Source organism: Chiloscyllium plagiosum, chromosome 11 (genome assembly GCF_004010195.1).
Source record: "Chiloscyllium plagiosum isolate BGI_BamShark_2017 chromosome 11, ASM401019v2, whole genome shotgun sequence".
NCBI classification, from domain to species: domain Eukaryota; kingdom Metazoa; phylum Chordata; class Chondrichthyes; order Orectolobiformes; family Hemiscylliidae; genus Chiloscyllium; species Chiloscyllium plagiosum.
Window position 1 is genome coordinate 85,170,377 of NC_057720.1, and position 20,371 is coordinate 85,190,747.

The window sequence follows — 20,371 nt, forward strand, 5'->3', positions numbered from 1 at the left end:
AGAAATACTTGACGCAATCAGGCAACTTCAGAGCCAGATGGCTTTCAAGCTGAATTCTACAAAGAATTTACAGAAATATTGGCTGGTCCACTTATGGGCATGTAAAACTACTCATACAGTCAGGGCTGTCTCCCGCCTTCGCTGAAAGAAGAGAATATCTCCCTTATTCTCAAAAAAGGAAAGGACCCAGAAGACTGTGCATCATACAGACCAATATCCTTGCTAAATGTAGATTTTAAAATCCTTTTTAAAATGTTAGCAATGAGGCTAGAAAGTGTATTGCCATACATCATAAAGGAGGATCATCCAATAATGTTAGAAGGGTTTTAAATGTGATTCAAGCCTGCCATCAGGGAAAAGTACTGGGAGTAGTAGTCTCTTTAGACGCGGAAAAGGCATTCGACAGGGTTGAGTGGTCATATCTGTTTTACACATTGGAAAGGTTTGGCGTTGGAAAGGTGTTTGCCAAATGGGTCTCAACACTGTAGAATGATCAACGCAGTTGTGATTACCAATGGACTAGGCTCGGATAGCTTCAGTGTGGGTAGGGGCTGCCGTCAAGGATGTCCTCTCTCACCATTGCTATTTACGCTAATAATCGAGCCACTAGCAGAAGCTACACAGGCTGACCCTAATATAACGGCCCCGAGGATTGGTACAGGTAAACATAAAATGACCCTTTATGCAGATGATGTTCTCCTATTCCTCAGTAATCCCCTAATGTACGCGCCTCACTTAATCCAAGTTATTAATATATTGAGTGCATTTTCAGGCTATAAAATTAATTTTTCAAAATCGGAGGCCATGCCAATGGGCGGCTTTCCTAGTATCTCCCATCTATCGGACAGATCCCACTTTCCCTTTCGGTGGTCTCTGGAGGGTTTCTTATATTTAGGCAGTTTTACCACCCCAGTATTTGGCCAGCTATACAAGGCTAACTTTGTGCATTTATTGGAGAGGGTAAGACAGGACCTCCAGCGATGGGGAGATCTTGCAATTTCCTGGCTGGGTAGATTGGCACTAATTAAAATGAATGTCCTGCCCCGTCTCCTATACCCTATGAGAATGCTTCTGGTGATGCTGCCGAGGTTGGCACTACGCAAATTGTATGGCTGGTTGGATTCCCTCATCTGGAATCATAGATGGCCCCTCATTAAGCTGAGGAAGCTTCCACAGGCAAAGGGAGGACTGGATTTTCCAGATTTTAGGAAATATCAGTTAAGTTCCCTATTAAGCTATATAGCCGATTGGGTCTTGTCTGACCTGCAATCAATCTGGCTGGACATCGAGGCTTCTCAAGTAAAATGCCCACTTATTAACCTCTTATTTTCAGACAAGAGGAAAATCATCACGTATCACTGTAAAAACCCTATAATACTAAATACAATTAAAGCTTGGAATATAATGCAGCAAAACGAGGGCAATTCACAGAAAACATCCCCCTATGCTCCGATAGTGGGGGAATGGGGGTTTCAACTGGGGCTTACAGATGCCACATTCAGACTCTGGAGATCCAGGGGTATCTGCTGTTTAGGGGATTGGTTTAAGGAAGGGGTCCTGATGTCTTTTGAACAGCTGCATCTTTCGATACTTCCAAATTCGAGATTACATACAGAAAAAGACTATACTATTAGATAGTCTTTATAAATCAGACAGAGAAAGTAGAGTGTTATGGCCAATGTTATGGCCATTTTACCTTCGGTCAGCACTCTTTATCATTTATTACATGACGAAGTATCGGAAGATATGGACAATCTGCTTAAAACATGGGATCAGGATTTGGTGCTGGAAATTTCCATAGAAACGTGGAATGACATTGGGGAAAATGCCAGAAAAATCTCCATCTGTAACAGAACTCAGGCCATTCAGTTGAAGATATTTCATAGGGTCCATATAGCACCGGACTGATTGGCAAAATTTAAGGTAGGAGCATCTCCAATGTGTCCCAAATGTAAAACAGAGGTGGGCACTCTTGTACACTGCTTATGGACCTGTCATAAGATCCATAAGTATTGGACTAAAGTAGCAAACGCCCTGACAGAAATCTTAGGAACGGAAATTAGAGTATCCTTTTGGGCTTTTTGAACTTGCCTTCTCTGGATGTGCACGGGAAGAGATTATTTTCCATTCTCTCTTGCTGTGCAAGGAAAACTATTTTGGTAAGCTGGGTGGCTGAGGGCCCTCCTGGACCTTTGAATTGGCACAGAATGATCATGGAATGTATTCCCCATGACTTCCTTACAAACATGGCGCACCAAAAAACCAAATTATTCTATAAAATATGGCAACCCTTCTTGAATTACACAGATACAGATATTTCAGCCATTCTATCAAAGGCTTTTATCTAATTGAGACAATGACCCTGGCTGGTCCGGGGCCCCTTGGGAGAGGAATCCTGCAAGAATACGGGTTTTGTTACCATCTGATGTTAACACATTCTGAGCATCTACTTTACTACTTAATTTCTGTGTTATCCGTTGTTTTTTTTCTTTTCTTGAGTAAAGTAAGAGATTTAATCATACACTCTGGTTAGTTGTGGGTTAGATTAGTAGTTAGTTGAGTTTTGTCTTGTTTTTTTTCTTTTCAGTATCTCTTCTTTTGTTTGATAGATTTTGGCTAATATTTATTTAAGATTTAATTGTATATCAATGTTTATACTTGGGTTTTTTTATTTGTAAACTTGTAAAAACATGTTAACTTTTCATTAAAAATATCTATAAAAAAAAACATGATCCATGAGATGACAAATCCATAAGCTGCAATACCAAAGATTCAAGACTGCAGAAACCACTGAAACAAGCAAACTGAACGTGATGGGGAAACCAGGTCTACCTTCGGTACAACATTAAATTGTGCATAAGCACAAGTTAATTTTATATATAATTTCATCATGAAAAATATGCTTGAAAGGCTATTTTACTCAATGTGTACAAGTCATGAACCTCTATTCCAAAAGGCAGGGGTGAAACCTCTTCAGAAAGTCACTTTGTAAAACTCTCCAGTTTTACTACTACCTTAATTCATATATTATAAAATGCACATTCCACTGGTTTTTATTTAGTTGGAAAAGCGACTCCATAAACTGTTGGATAAACACCAACTTGTATATTAATAGACTGAAAATGAACTCCAACAAATGGAGCAGAACCATTATTTTCCCCCATTGACATGGAATACATAGCCTCAGCTGCAGTGAAGGACTATTGTATTGTGCAATGAGCAGTCCTTATTGGCTTGTTAAACAGAGACTAACTACCTTCACCCATGGACATCAGGGAGCCTATGACGCCACTCAGAAAACAGTACAATCCCGCTTCTGGTAAACATTTGTAGCTCAAGCATCTATTTGTCTCAGATGTTTATGCACTCATACAGCCATATCATACAGATAACAGTTATCATGTTTCAAAGTAATTAAATGCATCTGAAGTGCTTTGTGACACTTCAGGCAAGTTGTAACATTAAAAAAAAGCTTATAGAAAATGTTACTCAGTTTCAATTAAAAGATCGATACCACTTTTTGAGCTTACATTAGATATTCTGATTGCGGTATTTCACTCCATGTTGTCGAACATGATGCAAATCTATTCTTCAGTCCATAACATGATATAAATCTATTCTTTTACCCATTCTTCAATATGCAAACCTAAACTTGTCTGTCTTAACGTCTACTTGGAAAGTGGCTCACCTCTGACATCAACTCTTGAAGCTGTTTTTGAAGAAAACCATTTTCATTCTTTAGCTTTGCATTTTCAAGCAGTGCAGATCGAAGCCTGCACTCCAAATTCAACAGATATTCCTTCTTCTTCCTCCGGGACAGGCTTGCTGATTCACGGTTCTTAATCATTCTTTCTTGTCGTCTTAATGCATTTACCTATTAGATAGCAACACAGAATGAATTTAAATAACTGAAAACCTTACAACTCCAAGCTTAATTTGTGAGCAATCAAATCTTTGATTCCAAACTTAGTATCAACTTTGAGCAAACATTGTGCTCCTTACTTGGCATTTCAGAAATAAGCTGCACAGCACTTTTTAAGAATGCAATAATATATTATAATTGGATCTATAGGACTAGAAACGGGAGCTGGAGTAAGCTATCTGGCTCTTCAGTCCTGTTCTTCCACTGTTCCTGATCTATCTTCAATCTGAAATCCATAATCCCTCAATATACCTAAATCCTGTAATTCCCTTTACACCTGAAAACTATTGGTCTCTGCTTTGAGGTCTGCTTTCACTTAAAAGCTGAATTGGCCATTTTAAATTGCCCATAGTGTTAGGTGCATGAGTCAGAGAGAAATGGGTATTGGTGGGTTACTCTTCAGAGGGTCAGTGTGGACTTGTTGGGCCAAAGGGCATGCTTCTGCACTGTAGGGAATCTAATCTAATTATGAGAAGGGCAGAGCAGAAAGGAAAAATAAAGTTTAATTTGAAATGTGTGAGCAGGGGGATTCAATATCAGTTTGGAGCACTTACATGTTTTTAAGTGATTCAGTCAACGCTTGAAAAAGACCAGAGAATAACATCCTTCCAGGATGGGATGCCATGAAACAAGGTGGAAGGAGATTTCCAGTTCTGTTGAATGACCTGTTTCTGACCTATAAATCGTCTACATTTCAACGGAATCTAAAGGACTCAATATCAAAATTTCTAAAACTTGAAATAATTCCTTCCTTACCTTCATACTATTGGATATTTTACACTATCCTTCCCCAACTAAGTTAAAAATCACACAACACCAGGTTATCATTCAACAGATTTATTTGGAAGCACGAGCTTTTGGAGTGCTGTGTCTTCATCAGATAGTTGTGGAGTATAAGATCGTAAGACACAAAATTTATAGCAAAAGTTTACAGTGTAGCTGAAATGATATATTGAAAAAGATCTGGATTGTTTATTAAGTCTCATCTTTTAGAATGACCATGTTGGTTTCAGTTCTTTCATATATAAATCCCACAACTTTTTTTTAAAGTTACATTCTCAAATGAACTTTACCAATAGGTACCATATCGGCCCAGTAATACACTGAAGGTGTGAGGTGCCCTGTGTGAGGCTGTCTGTGCCCCAACGTTCATACTGATTCTAATCTAAAAAAGGGATTTACAGAAACTTACATGAATTCTTGTCACTTTTGAGTGAAATAAAATGTAATTCTGCAAGTACAAACTCACCCCACAAACTTGTATGTCTGCATGTGTGCATGGGGTGGGGAAATAAGAGTGTCAGCGAGTGTGTGTGTGTGTTTGTCTGTGTGTGTGTCACCTGTAGTGTGACATGAACCCAAGATCCCAATTGAGGTCATCCTCATGGCTACTGAACTTGGCTATCACTTCTGTTCAGCCACTGTGTTGTTGCCTATCCCGAAGTCCACCTTGGAGGATGGTCACCTGAAGATCCAAGGTCAAATGTCCCGGACCACTGACATCTTCTCCAAATGGGAGGGAACACTCTTGTCTGTTGATTGTGGTGCAGTGTCCATTCATCCATTGCCGTAGCCTCTGCTCAGTCTCACCAATGTATTATGCCTCAGAGCATCTTTGCCTGCAGCATATGAGTTAGACAATGTTGGCCAAATCACGAGTACCTGCTATGCACATGGTGGGATGTGTCCCCACATGTAATGGTGGTATCTGTATCGACCCATTGACACATCTTGCAGCGTGAGATGGCACCTATTGTTAAAGCTATTTTGAGGATATAACTTTTAAAAAGTTCTGGGATTTACATATGAAAGAACCGAAACTAACATGGCCATTCTAAAAGATGAGACTTAAACAATCCAAGTTCTTTTCAATGTATAATTTCAGAGGCATTACATTGTAATCTTTTGCTATAAATTCCGTGTTGTATGATCTTATACTCCACAATCACCTGATGAAGGAGCAATGCTCCGAAAGCTAGTGCTTCTGAAATAACCTGTTGGAGTATAACCTGGTGTTGTGCGATTTTTAACTAAATCTAACTGAATTCTGTAATTACTTACACTAAAATGCTCTCCCACTCATAGACATTGCATTTGCCCTGGCTCATTCTGCAAATCCAAAAGTGTCCATTCCAATTCACCCACTATACAGCAATAACTTTTCTTTCACACAGTTCAAGGATTCTGTACCTCTGGACCCTTTATGCTGAACTTATCAAAGTTAGTGTTAGAATAGTTTGAGTTCACATCATTGGTGCATTAATCTAAACTAGATAAGGAAAGGCAATTAGCTGTATTTCATGAAGAAGAGCGGGCATTTATTTCTGTCAGCTGACACAATTGGCTATATCATTGTGGGGCAACTTTGTGGGCTTTTGGACAATGAAAGGAGGCAGGCTGCCCTGAATGACAACATCTAATATGGGGAGTAGTCTCATGCTGTTGGCTTTATTCAGTAAAACACACTAGCTAACTGAGCTAAACCAACTACCACAATTCAACCTGTGCACTGTTACAAACGTCTATAGAATCACAGAATGCATACAGGGTAGAAACAGGCCCTTCGGCCCAACAAGCCCACACCGACCCTCCAAAGAGTATCCCACCCAGGCCCATTCCTCCTACTCTATTACCCCACATTTACCCTGACTAATGCACCTAACTTACACATCCCTGAACACTATGGGCAATTTAGCATGGCCAATTCACCTAAGCTGCACATCTTTGGAATGTGGGAAGAAACTGGAGCATCTGGAGGAAACCCATGCAGACACGGGGAGAATGTGAAAACTCCACACTGACAAACTGTCACCTGAGGTTGGAATCGAACCCAGGTCCCTGGTGCTGTAAGGCAGCAGTGTCAACCACTGAGCCATCGTACCTCTAAATGGAGATATTTTACGCAACAGTTAAAAGAATTCTCAATTAGGTTCACCACTCACTGGAGAGAAATATTAGCAGCTCTTAGTCTCCATTAGGTCTTATTTACTCTATTACAATAGATATATAAAGCAAATACCACTTCAATAGTTTTCATCTTATTAATACCTCATACTTAGGCAACTGGTCCAATTCTTCAATTGTCTTGCTTCATTAAGAAAGATGGTAAGGACAGGCCTGGGAACTATAGACCAGTCATCCTGACGTCAGTGGTGGGCAAGTTGTTGGAGGAAATCCTGAGGGACAGGATGTACATGTATTTGAAAAGGCAAGGACTGATTAGGGATAGTAAACATGGCTTTGTGCATGGGAAATCATGTCTCACAAACTTGATTGAATTTTTTGAAGTAGCAGCAAAGAGAATTGATGAGGGCAGAGCAGTAGATGCTACCTTTCATCATTTATATAAATTATTTGGATGTGAGCTTAAGAGTTATAGTTAGTAAGTTTACAGATGACACAAAAATTGGAGGTGTAGTGGACAGTGAAGAAGGTTACCTCAGATTACAACGAGATCTTGATGAGATGGGCCAAAGGGCCGAGAAGTGGCAGATGGAATTTAGTTTAGATAAAGGAGAGGTGCTGCATTTTGGGAAAGCAAATCTTAGCAGGACTTTTACACTTAATGGTAAGGTCCTCGGGAGTGTTGCTGAACAAAGAGACCTTGGAGTGCAGATTCATAGCTCCTTGAAAATGGAGTCGCAGGTAGATAGGATAGTGAAGTAGGCATTTGGTTTCCCTTATTGGTCAGAGTATTGAGTATAGGAGTTGGGCATCATGTTGCAGCTTTACAGGACATTGGTTAGGCCACTATCGGAATATCGCGTGCAATTCTGGTCTCCTTCCTATCGGAAAGATGTTGTGAAACTTGAAAGGGTTCAGAAAAGATTTACAAAGATGTTGCCAAGATTGGAAGATTTGAGCTCGAGGGAGACGTTCAATAGGCTCGGGCAGTTTTCCCTGGAGTGTCGGAGGCTGAGGGGAGACCTTATAGAGGTTCATAAAATCATGAGGGGCGTGGATCGGATAAATAGATAAAGTATTTTCCCTGGGTGAGGGAGTCCAGCACTAGAGGGCATAAGTTTAGGGTGAGAGGGAAAAGATACAAAAGAGACCTAAGGGGCAACTTTTTCACGCAGATGGTGATACATGTATGGAATGAGCTGCCAGAGGCAGTGATGGACGCTAGTAAGATTGCAATGTAAAAGACAACTGGATGGGTATATGAATAGGAATGGTTTGGAGGGATCTGTGCTGACTGCTGACAGTAGATTGGGTTGGGATATCTGGTCAGCATGGGCAAGTTGGACCGAAGGGCCTGTTTCCGTGCTATACATCTCTATGACTCTATGACTAAGTGACTTATTTTACAACTATCGTTAAACTAAATATGAATGCAACTACTCTACATTTCATTAGCCCCAAGTTATCACACAATCTCAAGGTAAAACATACAAAAAAGACTGGATAAGACTGAAACAAAAACCTAAAATGTTGGAAAGATTCAGCAGGTCTGGCAGTATAAGTGGACAGAAAGCGGAGTTAACATTCCGGGTCCAGTGACACTTCTTCAGAAGAAAATCTGGCCTGTTTAGTCGTGCAAAGAACATGTTTCTGAAGTGCTCGCAGTAAAGGTTCAGGAAAGGGAAGGAGCAATGAATAGGCAAACTTGGAGTTAAGGAGAGATGTAAAACAGCAAAGAGTCTCTGGGAACAGGGGAGGTTGCTTCAAAATGGCACTGATTGGGTCACATACTCTTCTTTGGCTCCAACACAACTTTAGCCCGACATGAAATGGGCATACTGGCTCCATACCTGAAAAGCTAAAATAAAGCATTGCTGAAGTAAGGCAACACAAAATGGGGACTTGGAAAGGAGCTGAGCTGCAAATGATTGTTGATGATACACAATTACAGATGATAGTAATTCAATAATTCTTGAATTTATTTAATACTTGACGAAGTTTTCCTTTTTTTAAAATAAAAATTCAAGAGTGCAGTTTTTTTTTGCCCTCAATTAGTAATTCTTGAAATGCCAGTGACCAAGCAGTTTTTATTTGCCATCCCAAGTTCCTTTAAGGACATAAAACATCAAAAGCATAGGATAAGAGTTACATATATGATGTGGCAGTTTCCCTCCATGGAAATATATTATGCAAACATTTTGATTTATATCAACAATCTGGCAGCTTTTACAGCTTGTTTTCTAGCACTAATCCATAAATAAGCAAACTTGTTTAATTCAAATTCGCAATTTGACACAAGCAGGATTTGAATTCAGAATAGCTGAGCTGTAGCACTCATCACCTGACTTAACTATTTTAGAAATTTGCAGTAGGATATAACAGTAACATTACGCAGCATTTAATTAAGTATCTTGATATAAATTGCAAACATCATTTGCTGCAAGTAATTGCTTGAATAATTTCAATGTGAATTACAGAGTAGAAATGTGTTGACACATATTTAATCACCAGCATGATGGATGTTCACCTTCACTACTGTCTTACATCTCAAGAACTGTATGGGTCATCAGGCAAGCAGAAAATGAATGAAGAAAGCAGGGGTTGGAACCAAACCTAGATTCACTCTGGTAAAAGGAGTGTGTTAGTCTACCCCATGGTTGTCAGTTTGTTTCTCATACACGTAACTACAGCATATTCTGTTCTTGTCATAACTTAGCTAGGAAATCACACTGATCTAAGTTGCCCCTGCAAACAGACCGAATGAAAGGAGTAATATACTGGAGGAGTTCAGAGTCATCACCTATCTTTGGAGCAGGTAGGACTTGAACTCCCATTCTAAAGAAAGGTCACTGCACCCGAAGCGTTAACACTGTTTCTCTCCACAGATGCTGACAGACCTACTGAGTCTTTTCCAACAATTTCTAGGTTTCCAGTATTTCAGTTCTTTGTTTTTTTTGAACTTTGGTTTCCTAGCTCAGAGATAGGGATAATAACACTGCACGATAAGGACTCTCTTGTATCTTGTGGTATTTTCAAATGCTTATCTAAAAGGTTCTGAAATGACTCTTAGTTACCGAGCCAAGCGTCCAGGCAACCACAACCCATTTTTCTTCTTAATGTCCTCTGTAAATCCTCCTGTTAGATGGGCTTCAGATTGATTTCACTGATCGGCGCAACATCAAGGGCTGAAGGGCCTGTACTACGCTGTAATGTTCTATGTCTTAGTTATTGATCCTTCTACTAAGGAAAAGGTTTTGCTATATTTGCACTATTTATATGTCTCAAACATCATACATCTCAATCAGAAGGAGCAACAGGAATACAAAGTGCTGGGCTAATGGTAAGATTCTTGAGAGTGTAAATGAGCAAAGAGATCTCTGTGTCCATGTACGTAGATCCCTGAAAGCTGCCACCCAGCTTGATAGGGTTGTTAAGAAAGCATATGGTGTGCTAGCTTTTATTGGCAGAGGGATTGGTTTTCAGAGCCATGAGGTAATGTTGGAGTTGCACAAAGCTCTAGTGTGGCCGCACTTGGAGTATTGCGTATAGTTCTGGTCACTGCATTATGGGAAAGATGTGGAAGCTTTGGAGGGGGTTCAAAGGAGATTTATTAGGATGTTGCCTGATATGGAAGGGAAGGTCTTATGAGTAAAGGCTGAGGGACTTGAGGCTGTTTGCGTTAGAGAGAAGGAGGTTGAGAGGTGACTTAATTGAGACATAAAGATAATCAGAGGGTTAGATAGGGTGGACAGTGAGAGCCTTTTTCTTTGGATGGTGATGGCTAGCACGAGGGGACATAGCTTTAAATTGACAGGTGATAGACATAAGACAGATGTCAGAGGTAGTTACCTTATTCAGAAAGTAGGAGAGGTGTGGAACGCTCTGCCTGAAACAGTAGTAGATTTGCCAACTTTAAGGACATTTAAATGGTCATTGGACAAACACATGGATGAAAATGGAATAGGGTAGGTTTGATGGGCTTCAGATTGGTTTCACTGATCGGCGCAACATCAAGGGCCAAAGAGCCTGTACTGTGCTGTAATGTTCTATGTTCTATGATAGACAACAATTTGTACAACTGAAAAAGTCTCCAAGCAAATGATGATGAGCCCCATCTAAAACTTGTATGCATCCACTCCTTATCTGATTGTTGTGAACTTCCTGTAAACCTTTTGAAATTAGAGTCCCATCTTAAGATATTCTGACAGCTGAGCATTCCTTGCTCATTCTAATTGATGAAATAATTGGGAGCAGAAAGCAAAATAACTGATTTTACATGAACTCCACACAAACTTAAAACTGTTTTGCTGATAAGTTAGAAAGGACTGAGGTGCAAATGATCAGTCCATTCAATTGAAATCATATTAAACAAGTCTCTGTCATGCAGCTGCTATAGGCACTGTGACTTTCAGAAGCCATTCTGTTACATTTATGCACATTGTTGTAAACAAAATTTTTTAAAATTATGAAGATGTTAAATTAGCCAGCCAACAGATGCATGCAATTGGTGAGTCAGCATTATGTGCTCACTCAATTGTCCATTCCTGAAAATATTAGTAATTCCCACAACTCAGGGCTCTAATTAAACCTTAACGTCAGTCAGAGTCAGGTAGAGAGACAGTCGATCACACACAAAAAAAAGAGTAAGCCAGAAACACTAGTCTAGGGGCACTACCCTCTATGTATCCTTGCATTTAGCCTTGAAGCCGTGTAAGCTGATGGCAATGGAAAAAAAAATTGAAATTGAAGAATTGAGTTGGCAACTTGGGTGGGGAGGGAAGTGAGCGAAGAAAGAATTTTGCATGGTAAGGGAAGTGCTCATTATTTATGAGTGCAAAATAACATCAAAGGCCAAAACACGAGTAACTGCATTGTGCAACGAACACTTTAAGAAATATGGAGGATCTCTCAAGTGTAAAAACGCTTTGTCTCTCAAAGTGTGGAAAAGTTAAAACTATTATTTCAAGCTTCAAAAGAATATAATCCTTACATCTGCAATTCTTCTGACACATTATGAGCTTTCAGTTTGTGGGCTCCATCTGCCTCCTCTTCACCATGAATGTGCAATCTTTTGACATGTCTATCCTCCATCAGAATGGTCTAAGGGCTCTCTGCTTCTTCTCGGAAAAAAGGCCTGAACCATCCCCATCCACCACCACCCTTCTCTGCTTGGGTGAGCTCATCCTCACCTTGAACAACTTCTTTAACTCCTCCTACTTTCTTCAGTGGAAAAGTGCAGCCATGGTTACCTGCATGGGTCACAGTTATGACTACCTCTTTGTAAGTTGTGTGGAACATTCTTTGTTCCACTCCTAAATTGGCTCCCACCCACAACTCTTTCTCCGGTACATTGATGACATCATTGGCGTTGCTTTCCTCTCTCATCCAGAATGGGAAAATTAATCAATTTCGCTTCCAATTTCCACCCAACATTTGCCTTCACCCTGTCATCTCTGACTCCTTCCTTCTTTTCCACAACATCTCTATTTCCATTTTCGGAGAGAGGCTGGTCACCAATATCCACTATACACCACCAACTCCCACAAGTTACCTTAACTATACATCTTCTCACCCTGCTTCCCATAAAGACTCTTCATTCTTCACGCTCATCTGTCTCTCTCGCATCTGTTCTGATGATGCCAACTTCGGCAAAGGGGCCCTCTGAAATGTCCACCTTCTTCCTCAACCCAGGAAGAAGGTTGATGGACACTCAGCTATGTCCGATTCACCTCATGCACTTCAGCCCTCACTCTGCTCTTCCCTCTCACAAAAATAGGATTCTCCTCATCCTCACCTATCATCCCACCAGCATTTATATCCAAAGGACCATTAGCCACTATTTCCACCACCTCCAGCAGGATGCCACCAACACATACATGCTCCCCTCCCCTCCATCAGCCCTCCACAGGAGTAGTTCCCTCCAAGGCATTTTGATCTGCTCCTCCTCCACTTCCAACTTCTCCTGATACCCACACAGCACCTTCCCATGCAATCACAAAGGTGCAACACTGCCCATTTCATTCCTCCCTCCTCACTATCCAAAGCTCCAGGCACACCTTCCAGATGAAGCAATTATTTATCTGCACTTCATTTAATATAGTCTGCAGTATTCACTGTTCACAATGTGGTCTCCTCTACTTTGGGGAGACAAAGTGCAGGTGGGCAACCGCTTTGCAGAACATTTACATTCTGTTGCAAAATTGGCCCTGGGTTTCCAGTTGCCTGACATTTCAATACACCATTCTGTTCCCTTGCCAACATCTCTGTCTCAGGCTTGCTGTAGAGCTCCAGTGAAGCTCAATGCAAGCTGTAATTTTGCACTTGGGAAATTATGACTGGGGAAACCGTGCAACCTTCTAGACTTGATATCAAGTTCAATAGCTTTAAATAAGCACCTTCTCTCATGTCCTTACCCCAAACCGCACACAATAGGCCTGATCATCACATGGGCTGTTACCACAAACAATCCATTGTCAACCATTAATATTACCCATTAGAGCTATTCATTTTCCCAGGCTTACCTTTACCATTCTTTGTCTGTCCAACTGTTTTCATTCTTCTCTGGGCTCCAATTTCCACCTCTTGTTTACTCCTTCCCCTTCTCCCACCCCTTCTTTTGCATATATCCCAAATTTTTCCTTGCTACTATCAGTTCTGAAGAGGAGTCACTGGACCCAAAACATTAATTCTGCTTTCTCTCTACAGATCCTGCTAAACCTTCTGACTTTTTCAAACAATTTCTGCTTTTGTTTCTGAATATAATCCTTAAACTTGGTCTACCAAGATTAACTGTATAGCTTTTAAAGGCTCACAAGCTTGACAGGATTTTCAGAGGTTCAGTCTTTTGGAATTATGACAATATCAGTGAAGGAACTAATTTTTTCCAACCACAATATATCAATGTCAAAAAAGACAGATTAGCAATAGAGTCACTCATGAGAAAGAGCCAAAAGAGTCAGAATCTAAGTAGTAACAACTGACACTTGGAAACACATGAGCAGGATTTGCATTAATAATATAAGGTGAAGAATGCCCACTCTCTCCTGTTCATACTGCTAAACAGATTTTGAGAAGAATACCCATTAGCAACGATACATTTCTCAAACATAACCAACTACATTGTCAGCCATGAGATTGACTAAGTAGCTGGATAAACAAAAAAATCATTTTTCTATAGTATAGTAAAAAAGCTTGAACTACACTGCAACGTTGACTATATTACAAGATAATTGTTTTTTGAAAACATTGATAATTCTGGTACTTGGCTCTCCAGTTCTGCGTTTAAATACTAATCCCATTCTGAATTAGCACTCTCCATTATGGTCCCCTCCTTCTAAAGATTAACTACTCTCTGCTCAAATCCTTGCAATCAGGAAACTTCAGTGGTCAAAAGTCACCATGGCATGGTAATGATTTCAGCTTTAAACCACTGAAATAGTCTGTCCTCTGATATGTTACATTTTGCTACCACTATCTGGAAGCATGGATTTGGGGTCAGCTAGGTAGTTTCATACCATCCAATCTTGCCATTGGGAGATCATATTGCAGCTGGACAGGACATTGAGTTGGCCACGTTTGGAACAACACATGCAATGCTGGTCTCCCAGCTGCAGGAAGGATGTTGTGAAATTTGAAAGGGTTTAGAAAAGATTGACAAATATGTTGCCAGGATTGAAGGGTTTAAGTATAGGGAGAGGCTGAGTAGGCTTGGACTATTTTCCCTGGAGCGTCGAAGACTGAGGGGTGATCTTATGTGGAGGTTTACAAAATCATGAGGGGTATGGACAGGGCGAACAGCTAAGAAGTCATTTCCCCAGCGTAGAGGGAGTCCAAATGTAGGCATAAAGTGAGAAGGGAAAGATATAAAAGGGACCTAAGGGGCAACTTTTCCATGCAGAGGGTGGCATATGTATGAAATGAGCTGCCAGAGGAAGTCATGGAGGCTGGTACAATTGCAGCATTTAAAAGGCACCTGGATGGGTATATGAATAGGAATGGTTCAGAGGGATTTGGACCAAATGCTGGCAAATGTGACTAGATGAATTTGGGATACCTGGTTGGTGTGAACTAGATGAACCGAAGGATCTCTATGACTATGCCATGGTCAAGTAACAGTTTATTATTAAGTGACAAACTACCCCATATTTTCATAACTTGACATTGAGAACACCAACCTGATATTGATTAAACCCCAACAACAAATTTGCGAGTTTGTTCCAGATGCAATCCCATTTCCACAACACCTACCCCCCTCCCAAACTATGTATGCTGAGGCTCAATATCTTGTTCAGCAAAAAACTGAATATTAAATCACAAACTTGGTCCTCAAAAGACCCATACTACTGCTGAAACTCTGATACATTTTTTTTAAATTCAGTGTCAATTTCTCATTTGCCCATCTTGATGACTCTCAATCCAAATTGAGACTGGTATTCCTCAATCCCAAATGATCCGAACCTATGGCTTACAAGCTGACCCAGTTCCGACCAATTCTGAAGAACGATACCATTGAAAATGTTAATTCAGCTTCTTTCTCCCCAGACCTGTTAATGTTTCTGCATTTGTGTATTTGTCTCCCACTTATAGCAGCTGCTGTGTTTCGCTGTAATGCCACCCAGTCCTGTCCTCACTAACCTGAGCAAGCTTCTTTTGACCGCATATAATAAATTCAAAGTCTTCACTCTCGTTTACAAACACTCAGTGGTTTGATTGGTCCTAACTCAACATCTCTGCAGAATGCTACAGCCCTGCCCATTTCTGGCCTCCAGTGTGATCTCACTTCCACCTCACCTACAGCAATGAAGGCTGGCTCAGTCCTATTCCTCCATTCTTTCTGAACCTCGCCACTCTTACCATTTTTAGATGCCGCAAAGCCTACCATTTCAATCATGATTTCTGTGCACGACTTGACTGTTGGCAGCTTTTTCTTCATGAAGTGTTGTGATGAAACACAAATATGTATAAATCATTAAGTGCGAAATAGGAATTACTCTCAAAGAATGAAAACAGTGAGCACTCTTTAAAATCTAAATGAGCTTGTATGTTTTACATTTAAAAACATAAATTATATTGGATTAGGTAAAAATGAGGGGATAAAAGCGTATTCCCATTGAGAAGTTTTAACACTACGTACATTCACTTCTGCAAATGAATAAAAACATTTTTGAGAAATTACATTATAGGTTCTATAAAGCGCAATGGCTAACATGGTGTTGGGACCACAAAATGAAGAAATGGCCAACTAAGACTAAGAAATGCAGGGCATGAAATTAGTTCAGTATACCTTTTGAAGTTTTTGCCATGACCTTTGAAAACTGACAGAAACAAAAAGCTCAGACATGCTGAACATGACAGCCCAAACAAACAGTAGCTAGGGTTTATGAAGAAACACTGAGTGCTTAGATTCCATGGCAACTCATTCCAAAGGCACTGCACTCATTTATATCACTTCTATCTTTCATTCAATATGCTTCGTTTTGACAATTTTCCAGAAAACTCAACATGAAAAAATCCATAGGATGTGCAGTACGGCTAATAATTACGCCAAGTTACTTGCTAGTTCAAGAGAAAGAAATTGCCTTCCAAACGCTTTTGATTCAGTTGTCTCCTTTCAATTTTCGACAAGTTGACAGATATGGTGCAGCACACTTAGGTCACAAGTGTTAACAGTATTGAACTGATTAATTGGTTATATCCAAACCTACTTAAACCTGGGAACTACAATTGACGAGCATATACTTCTAATGTCATTTCAGGCATCTAACAATGAGTACAACTGATGAAGACAAGTGACAAAATCCAAGTCTTTTTCACCTAACTGCTCACAAGTGTGTACAGATATCATGCTACGGTTTCCTGAAAAAAACGTTGAGTACATCATAACCCTAGAATTACACAAGACACAGGTTTTTCGACAAGCTGCCCTTCAGAACAAACTATAACAAATATATAAATAGGTGAAGCTATTTAAGATTTCATCAGGTGTGGAATTTTTCATTTTATTAATACTGTCAAAATGGCTTCACTGCTGTGTCATAACATGTCCACCTTCAAAGCCAATACCACTTACTGTATTATTGACTTGGTCATCTTAGTGTGCTTTCTACATATGCAGAATTAACAGCATCAATTGGCAGAACTTGTTTTCAATTTCAGCAGCATTTTGACTTGCAGGTAAAGCATCAGTCATTTTTATTGACTGTTATGTCACTTCTCCATTCAATAGAATAAGGACTTGGAGGTGAAATACTTGACTGCACTTGCCAATTTGGAAGAAACTTTATTTTAAGTTTGTAAACTCAAAGCAATCCTCATTTGAAGCACTTGAAACAAAACTATTTTCTAGCCATTAAAAACCACTGTTACTTGACTGCACTTGCCAATTTGGAAGAAACTTTATTTTAAGTTGTAAACTCAAAGCAATCCTCATTTGAAGCACTTGAAACAAAACTATTTTCTAGCCATTAAAAACCACTGTTCAATTTTCTCCTTAAAAATTCTAAAATAAAGAAGCCTCATCTCCAGCAGAGGTATCACTGAATTAATGATTTAGAGGTGCTGGTGTTGGACTGGGGTGTACAAAGTTAAAAATCACACAACACCAGGTTATAGTCCAACAGGTTTATTTGGAAGCACGAGCTTTCAGCGCACTGCTCCATCATCAGGTGATTGATGAAGGAGCAGCACTCCGAAAGCTGGTGCTTCCAAATAAACCTGTTGGACTATAACTAGCGTTATGAGATTTTTAACATGGAATGAATGGCCTTCTTCAATGCTGGATCACTCAAGACAATCAATGAGGGTGACAAATTTGCAATATAAATTAGCCCAAGTTAACATAAAAAACAACATGCTGAAGGAACAAGATCAGTTGTTGTCATGACCTGGCCATAATTCAGGCTTTTCACCATGTTATATAACCATGCAATTCATTTATTGTGAATGTTAACACGGCTTTATGTACTTTGTAGTTTCCCCTTAAATACATCATTTAATTGTTTCAACCACTGCTTGCAACTTCAAGTTCCACATTCTAACTCGAGTATAATATTTTATAAAATGTAATCATATCAATCAACACTTACAAAAGAAATATATATTCCCAAATAATTGACTAAGGCATGAATAAGAGCTGCAAACAAGTTCCTTTGCATTCAAAAATATATTTTTGAAAGTTTTTAAAGTACATCTAAAGTCACAAAAGTGAGAAGTTTTCTTGTTTTCAAATAGAGTTTATAACTTGTAAATATTGATCAGCTATAATTTGTACAGAATGCAACTTCAGCATTCAAAGTTCTGATCTTGCTTGAATCTGGAAGGTCTGAAATCAATGCCATTGGCTTTGTAAAACTGAATATAATTTTAATTCCAACTTCATTTTGTACAAGAACTCCATTCACCTAGTTAGAGATGAGTAAACAGTAGCCCTGTATTATGTTTCACTTCCATGTGACTCTCAAGACCACATCTTCATCCAGAAGTATATTAAGTTTATACAGTGGCACCTTAGCACAATGACTGCAAATTATGATAAAGTGAATCTTAAACTGAATATCTGAATTGTTTTTAACAGAGTCCATACTGTGTTGCACAGTTGCAAACTCAGACGAATTGAATTTTCATACTTCTCAGTATGACCATAAAAAAACCATACAAACTTCATGGTCTTGTCACTGTACCTACGTGGGGGTAAGTAGTTCAGAAATTCCACAGTACATGTACTATGCCTAGGTATTAAGGTCTAGAAACAATAGTTTTCAAATTCCATAGTATTGTCACTGTTCATAGTAAGATCTGTACATCATAAGATTTAAAATGGTTCAGTGGTTTGCTAATGTCCTTTAGAGATTCAAACTCTCATCTAGCCTACGTGTGACTCCAGATCTACAGCAATATTATTAACTCTTAACAGCCCTGTGGGCAATTAGGGATGAGCAATTAATGCTGGTATAAATGTGAACAAACACAAAAAAAAGTTATATATCTATAATAGTCTATAGTGAATTCCATTGTAATATAAAAGCAGAGGGGAACAAGTGGTCATACAGAACTACCTACTAGTCCAAAATGCTGCAAGTGTATTCAGATTTCATAAATATTAACATATTCATTGGACCAGAAACCCTCTTTTGGGAGACAAAGAAATTACCCTCCAGGAATAGATAACAATCATGGGTTTAGATGCAATATTAATTTTTTTTTTAAAAGGTTAAAATTGATCCATTTAGTGAGTATTTCAAAGTAATAAAGGTCACTGTTGCTGAGCTAAGGGAGAACACAACATACAACTGAAGGAGAAGGAGAAGGAGAAGTAGACCACCACGTGACTCTCCCAACTGTTTTGCCATTCAGTCTTAATGTGATTGAACTTGGGCTTCAACTCCACTTTCAACATGACTAAATGAATAATATAAATAAATAATGAATTAAAAACTCATCAAGGATCGGGATCCAAGATGGCGACGACCCAGCAAGACTGAGTCTATAGTGCTCCTCCCAAGACTTGGGTACAGTGGGTCACCCACCCCCTACCACGCTCACCAAATCATTTATAATAGTTGTGTAATTTAATTAGTTGTGTAATATTATATATAAACAATTTAATCCTAAGTTAAAATGACTAAAGGGAAGGGAGCCCGCAGCTCTCAGCAAGCAGGAACCCCTCCCCCACCCTCTCCAGCTGCAGCAGAGGCGTCCACAGTCGGCCCGGGGGACTTACCTACAGGAACAAGCCTTGTGGAGATGATTTCCAAGCTTGATTCGAAGATCGATGCCTTTATTGCAGAATCCAGAAATCGTTGGGACTCGTTCTCGGCCGCGCTGCAGAAGCACGACCGAGAGATCCAAGAAATTGAACGCCGAGTCGGAGGGGCGGAGCTAAAGGCCGCGACCTCCGAAAATACCGCTCAATCGGCCGTGGAACAGGCCTGGACTCTCGAGCAGCGAGTCCGGACCTTGGAAAATCATATTGACCTCGATAATCGAGGTCACCGAAAAAATATTCGTTTGCTGGGCCTTCCCGAGCAGGAAGAGGAAGGCCAGCTTACAGCATTCCTGGAGCAGTGGCTGCCACAACTTTTAAATCTGCAAGCTGGATCAGGCCAGGTAAGGGTGGAATGGGCCTACCGAGTAGCAATACGCAGGCCTGGCTCAAACCAGCGCCCACGCCCGGTCCTGTGCCGGCTGCAGAGCTACAGGGAGAGGCAGAAACTCCTAGAAGCCTCTAGAAATCGCGGAAAAGACCCCCAAGCTATGATCTACAAAGGATCCAAGATCATGCTATTTCAGGACTCTACCCCGGCTCTGGTTCGAAAGAGGAAGACATTTGACGAGGCGAAGAAGCGTTTAAGGGACTTAAATGTACAGTACTCCTTACGCTACCCAGCGATGTTACGCTTTAACCATGAAGGATCTGTATATAACTTTGGATCACCAGAAAAGGCTAAGGAATTCTTGGACTCTATTAGATAAACTGTAAGACATAATGGATGTTGGTCTGCCTTCCCCCCCACCCGCTTTGGTTTATATCCCCTCCCTTTTTTTTCT

At 40.0% G+C, this 20,371-nt stretch overlaps 1 protein-coding gene and 1 long non-coding RNA gene across 2 annotated transcripts in view; one reads left to right on the forward strand and one right to left on the reverse strand.

Moving 5' to 3' along the window:
• atf6 (activating transcription factor 6) overlaps positions 1-20,371 on the reverse strand; it is a 335,361-nt gene that overhangs the window by 247,067 nt on the left and 67,923 nt on the right. The window contains exon 8 of the mRNA XM_043699998.1: positions 3,689-3,874. Within this exon, the coding sequence (XP_043555933.1) occupies positions 3,689-3,874 (186 nt within the window). The remainder of the gene's footprint in view (positions 1-3,688; positions 3,875-20,371) is intronic.
• Positions 776-7,852, forward strand: LOC122554644. The gene is made up of 3 exons (XR_006313049.1): positions 776-960; positions 7,025-7,027; positions 7,843-7,852. It is a non-coding gene; the product is annotated as an uncharacterized LOC122554644 (long non-coding RNA).